Source organism: Coregonus lavaretus, assembly GCF_964263955.1.
Source record: "Coregonus lavaretus genome assembly, chromosome: 29".
NCBI classification, from domain to species: domain Eukaryota; kingdom Metazoa; phylum Chordata; class Actinopteri; order Salmoniformes; family Salmonidae; genus Coregonus; species Coregonus lavaretus.
In genome coordinates, this window is record NC_140016.1 from 11,808,913 (window position 1) to 11,815,051 (window position 6,139).

A 6,139-nucleotide genomic window follows, 5' to 3' on the forward strand; every position below is an offset into this window, starting at 1 on the left:
TCACAATCAGTATATTTATTCTGTAGCTAATGGCTTCTGCATTTACAATTAATGGATTGTAGTACTGGAGATGGCTACAAACGTTACAGTAATCAACTGTACTGTTAAATTTTCATATTTTACATTTCAACCTCTAGTGTGGCCATTCAGAATTGTCTGGCATTGGTGTCAGAGGTGTTTGGCTGTAGTTAAATGTGAACAATTCCCACGGACACAAGTAGATGATCAATGTTTAATACAGATTACAGGATTTAGACTTCCCATCAGATGACAAGCTTCCCATCACTCGCTGACTTCAGTTGAGACCTCCAGCTCAGACAGAATAGTCCTGAAAGGGAACAAGGACATGAATAAAAATTAGACTATCTGGTGGCCAAAAGAGTTAATGGCACATGAAAACTAGAGAATGTCATACTTTTGTTCTTCAGAGAGCTCGAACTCCTGCAGTACCCTCTCAGCCAGTTTGGGGGTGGTGGGCAGACAGAAGCTAGCTGAGATCTGTACCAGCTCCAGGGCTTGCTGAGGGTCGTTGCTGCTGGCCAGGAACTCCTCCATCAGCTCCTCACTACAAGAGTACAGACTACAGTTAATAGATGGGTCTGAACTAGGGTGCCCAAGATGTTCACATACCGTGAATACAATATGTCAAATATACACTTACGATGGAACTCTGTTTTTGGTCTTGAAGAGCTTCAACATATCCCTAGATTAAAATAAAGATAAGGATTAAAATACTGGATGTTTCGTACGTCAATTGGCTCCCACTTAAGTACCCCCTGGCTTGTGTGTCCAGGTCTACTCACCATGCCTGCTGCTTCTTCTGGGCTGCCAGTAGAATGGAGGTGATGTTGGTCATGGCAGTGGCTGTCCACTCCAGAGCCATCCTGGTTCCTTGCCCCTGCTCATACACACTCCTCACATCCAGCGCACACACTGCAAAAGACTCCTGGATCTGTATGGAGCCAAACAGATCAGTCAGAATGTAGATTACTATTTCAAATCATATCAAATTGTATTTGTCACATGCGCCGAATACAACAGGTCGAAGACCTTACAGTGAAATGCTTACTTACAAGCCCTTAACCAACAATGCAGTTAAGTAAAAAATTAAATAAGTGTAATGATGGTCATTTATTTTCTAGCTAGGTGTCCGTCTCTCCATGCCTCACCTCAGGGCTGTGCTTGTCCCTGGCCATGAGTGACAGCAGCTCATCCACTAAATCGGACTTGTTGTCATGCCCCATTCGTCTGATGTCTGGAGTAGGGGGTAAACCAAAGCTGAGGGTGATTACAGGCCTTTACATGCAAACATCTCTAAAAAACTGCTAATGTCAGACAATCCACATGTTGGTTATTGTTCAGTATTTTTCATTCCACTACTATAACCACGTTTCCATCCACAGTTCTTATGCGAGTAAAGTCATATCGTATATAAAAGAAAATCACGACAGCTGTGATGGAAACAGGAAGTTTCGGTGTAATTTTATAAATGCAGACATTTGTTCATTCAACCTGGTGGGATCTTTTTGTGTCAGTTAAAATTAATGATGCGAGAAATGGCTTTATGCGCAAATATTGATATAATAACCATAATATCGAAGTAAATTTGGAGTCACGCGATGATATGGTGTGTGGTCCTCCCACTACGACTCGGGAAAGCATGCAGTTTATTAGGCTACAGATGAAATAAATTATGATTAACTTCACAGGGTGGTGAAAGTGCACGGTGATCTTGATGCTCCTATTTTTTTATGTGGATTCTAGAATATTCGCATGAAAATCTGTTGCCAATTGGATGGAAACCTAGTTAATTAATCTAGCAGTACATTCACTTCCAACCCACCTTTCCATATCTGTGGGATCATGTCCAATCTGTTATCGGTGTCCAGTGCCTGGAGCAGATCTCTCATTCCTTGTGGATTGGGGTAATAGAGCTATGGACAACAGAAGTTCAGAACTAGTCTTAGAATGCATGTGAGAGTATGTATACAATTTGAATGTCAATGTTGCCAATGTCTGAGTGCTTACAGAAGGAATCAGTTCTTTGTACCACTTCAGCACCACGTCTATGTGTTCCATCATGCAGAGCAGGTTGAACAATCTGCCACTGAACAAACAACAAGAAGTCAGAGGTGACAGTGTATAGGAGCAAAACCACCAGGAATAAGGTGGAGAAATGCTACTCTCCTATGTTTATTTGCAAGCATTTTTAGAAGGTTTACTCACTAATAGATACTCTGTTGGAAGGAATCTCCCAGCAGCCTCCAGTTCTCTCCCACACTGAGCAGGTCATGCACCCTGTATGCTGCCTCAATGTCCTTGGTATCCAGACACTGGGGACAGAGACAACATCAGGTCTTAAACAGTCACCACAAACATACTGAAATATTCAAAATCATACATAGATGTATTCAAGACTACTTACAATTCTCATGGCACTGGAGAAAAAGTTTACTGGGAGGGAAAAGGAAAAGTCAAAACTACATTAAAAATGGCATGAATCACTTGGTCAAGGAAGTTATTGATATATGGACCTCTACTATTGGTCTTTAAGATCAAAATGCTGCAGGCATACCATCATCTGGATCCTGAGCAACGAAGGTCCTTCCTGCCACCTCAGTCATCACTTCATGTAGGATATCAGTCTGCCCTTGGGAAGGAGATGCTAGACAGGACAGAGAGCAAAATATATTAGAGTAACAGAAAACATGGAGCCACTCACTCCCTAACATACCACCACAAACCAATCAAGATACTGTATAATAGAAATCAAGACAAAATGTAGGTATTCACCTGCTTTGTAGAAAATGCCCAGAACATGGTCAAAAGAAGCCAAACTGGGTGCTAAAATAAATAATATGTTAGGACACTGCTACAATTCACACGTACTGACATTCATTTCCTTCAGGAGTGTTATTGGTAAGTGATGCGTTTCCCTACTCACCAATGCCCATAGCCTTCATCTCACTGAGCGTGTGCAGAGACTGGGCCCTGGCTAAGGAGCCACAGCGACGCAGGGCCTTCAGCACAGCATTAAACGTCAGCAGATTGGGCTTCACCTTCTGCTCATTCATCTGCTTTAGCAAGTCCTAAGAACCCAGGAAGGAGAAGAAAGAAACACAGAGAAAAATATGTAAGGGCAGGGCAAAAAAACAACAGACAGACAGAGCAGACAGGCAGGGCAGACAGGCAGGCAGACAGACAGGGCAGACAGGCAGGCAGGGCAGTCCTTAGACAACAGGAAAAGGTTCTACAGTAGAAGTTGCTTCCTATAGACTTACAACAACCAGGTCCCATTTCTCATTGTACTTCTCCCGGACCTCTGGTGCAGCAGAGATCAGAGCATTGAAGGTGTGGACATCCGCTGGAGGATGTAACGACAAGAAATGTTCCAATTCACACGGCAACTATTATCATCAGTAATCAGAATTGTAAATGCCATCATGGCAGACAGAGCGAGAGTGTGTGTGTCTGTGTGTGTGTGTGTGCGCACGCTCTCTCTCGCTCTCTCTGGGGGAGTTGAGTAATGAGAGCAGAAGACAAATTCTGTTGTTCGCTGTAACATGGACAATAAGTTGTATTGTATTATTGTATGGCATGTTGTCTTTGTAGATAAACTCACCAGTCAGTCTGTTGTTCAGCATGTCAGTGTATGCATTGAATGCCTTCACATGAGCTCCATACTGGGGATTTAACACACACACACACACACACATTTAATCAGAAACACCTTAGAAACAAACCGACTGTACAGAACATTGTTCAATTCAAATTCAACCAACATCATCTGACGTACCTTGACCATGCCTCTGATCAAAGCAGAGTATGCTCGTGTGTCACGCTCTGGAAGCAGGTTAAAGATCCTCTCTGCATTGTTGTTCTCCCTGCATGAGGAGATGATAAGTTAATAGGATAGTGCATGGCAATAAAGGCATTACTTACAGCACTTTCTCTCTAAACTTAACGCCACTCAAACAACTCACCTCCAAACTATCCTCACTAAGTCGGAGGCTCTCCGCAGCCTCCCTTTCCTCCTCCGGCCCTCCTCCTGCGCCTCCTGAGCCTGAGGGAAAACCAACAGAGGTCCAGAGGTAAACAATAACACTAAGCTGTGATAGAAGGACTAGCTATAAAGTTTAAACAAGTAGAGGCAGCATAAATAATATCCTACCACATCTTCTGTCTCTGGCTTGTCATCTTGCATAGGGTCACGGTCTCCATAGAGACAAATAAGGTCCAGCAGGTCATTAGAGGCATCAGTAGACACGGTGGTGCCTGTACAGCGAGAACAGGAAGACACTTACCACACAAACATTTCTAATCACAGTCTGTTATTGAACCCCCCCCATAATACACCCCCAATGTCAAATCAAATTGTATTTGTCACATACACATGTTTAGCAGATGCTATTGCGGGTGTAGCGAAATGCTTGTGCTTCTAGCTCCAACAGTGCAGTAATATCTAACAAGTCATATCTAACAATTTCACAACATATACCCAATACACACAAATCTAAGTAAGGAATGAATTAAGAATATATACATATAAGGACGAGCAATGACAGAGCGTCATGGACTAAGATACAGTAGAATATTATAGAATAGAATACAGTATATACATATGAGATGAGTAATGCAAGATATGTAAACATTATTAAAGTGACTAGTGTTCAATTTCTTAAAGTGACCAGTGATTTCAATAGGCAGCAGCAGCCTCTAATGTGCTAGTGATGGCTATTTAACAGTCTAATAGAAATAATATATTACAGTGAATAGAAATGTGGGTGACTTACCTGCCTGTAGCAGCTGATCGTACATGTCTACTGCAGCCTTCACCTTCTTCAGCATGATGCGCTCCAGTAGCGCTGCCTCACTCACCTCCTCAATACGCAGCTCCATGGTTTCTGGCATTAAGCACTGTAGGACAGACACACATCAGCCTCTATTACCTATCTATCATTGTGCAGCTTTCCTAATTCAAAACAACACACTAGAATCAAACTTACTGGAATATGTGGTTCAGCAAAGTCTTTCTGGAAGAACTTTGGGTTTTTGTTGACAATGTGGTTAGCTGCCATTCTGCCAGACTCCTGGGAGAGGGAGTATAATTTCTGTAGAGGGCAAGAAAAGAAGACAAAACGTCAGTGCAAACTGGCTAAAAAGAAGCAGCACTGTTCCAGAAAACTCCTGTCCATTACTTACAAACTCTGCAGATGTCCTTGGAGTAAGATAAGGATCATCCTGGAACATGTAATGTGGTGCAGTGGGGTCCTGAAAATGATGATTGTGCATTGTTTAGGCTATCATGGCCTACTACTACTTCTGTCAACATATACATGTAAATGAAATGCATACTTCTTACCCTGTTGACGGTGGATGCAAGAGCCTGCAGCACAGCCCCTTTGCTCCTGTCAGAGCAAGAATGGTTATTATTCATCACAATATCAAACAATAGGTAACTCAGTCTTGAGTGATTTCAAATAGATACAACATACCATGTTTTCTTTTTGGGAATGACAATTGCCTCTGCAGACTCTGTAATAAGAGTTAGAAAAAGAGGGACGCCACAGTTAACAACATCTATGAAATACAGTATCCTGGTCTGGCTCTTGGAGATTATTCTACTTGGTGCCATTCGTTGATTTAAAGTTACCTCTTTCAGTTGATGCATTTTGTTGACAAACTGCTGCACTCCATCCAAAGTTCCTGAAATGAATGATGCATAAATCAATAATATAAACATGTTTGTAATTAGGTTCATTAAAATAGTTCGGTTGTGTACTGACAACAAGCTAGCAGTTACTTATGTGACCTCCTGTCAGTGACAACGCAAATTATGATGATCTGCCTTGTCAGTCACCGGAGCAAAAACACACAACTCAACCATACATTAACAGGTGCCACTGCAATGCCAGCGTAAAGTAAAACTTACCTCCGAAGCCAGAATTGTTCAAAATTACTTAGAAAAAAGCGACCATTCTTGTAAATGTAATACCCTACATGTTTACCGGGGGCCGCCATTTTGGGAACAACCCCGGGGGCTCATGGGAAAGAATTACGATATCCGTGTTCATAGGGGGGAGCTGCAGTAACGGATAGTATTATGTGATTGATTAGGTAGCTTTGGTTATGGTGAATG

At 42.2% G+C, this 6,139-nt stretch overlaps 1 protein-coding gene across 1 annotated transcript; it reads right to left on the bottom strand.

Annotated features, from left to right (window-relative positions):
* Positions 1-218: 218 nt before the first annotated feature.
* Positions 219-6,024, bottom strand: ptcd3 (pentatricopeptide repeat domain 3). Its single transcript, XM_084147341.1, has 24 exons — positions 5,933-6,024; positions 5,654-5,706; positions 5,496-5,535; positions 5,363-5,408; positions 5,203-5,271; positions 5,007-5,111; positions 4,794-4,917; positions 4,172-4,275; positions 3,984-4,063; positions 3,797-3,884; positions 3,623-3,683; positions 3,282-3,364; positions 2,945-3,089; positions 2,794-2,844; positions 2,576-2,665; positions 2,426-2,454; positions 2,227-2,333; positions 2,029-2,107; positions 1,844-1,934; positions 1,170-1,255; positions 804-952; positions 662-703; positions 416-565; positions 219-328 (listed from the first exon to the last, which is right to left on the bottom strand). Exons 1-24 carry the CDS (start codon positions 6,019-6,021, stop codon positions 283-285), a joined length of 2,007 nt encoding a protein of 668 aa, XP_084003467.1. The 5' UTR covers positions 6,022-6,024; the 3' UTR covers positions 219-282.
* Positions 6,025-6,139: the final 115 nt, after the last annotated feature.

Excerpts from the sequence above, each read along its gene's own strand:
- ptcd3 (XM_084147341.1), bottom strand. The coding sequence starts at position 6,021 with ATGGCGGCCCCCGGTAAACATGTAGGGTATTACATTTACAAGAATGGT. Across the intron at positions 4,276-4,793 it reads CGATCAGCTGCTACAGGCAG|GCACCACCGTGTCTACTGAT; the intron begins GTAAGTCACCCA and ends CTCGCTGTACAG. Across the intron at positions 4,064-4,171 it reads AGCCAGAGACAGAAGATGTG|GCTCAGGAGGCGCAGGAGGA; the intron begins GTAGGATATTAT and ends GTTTTCCCTCAG.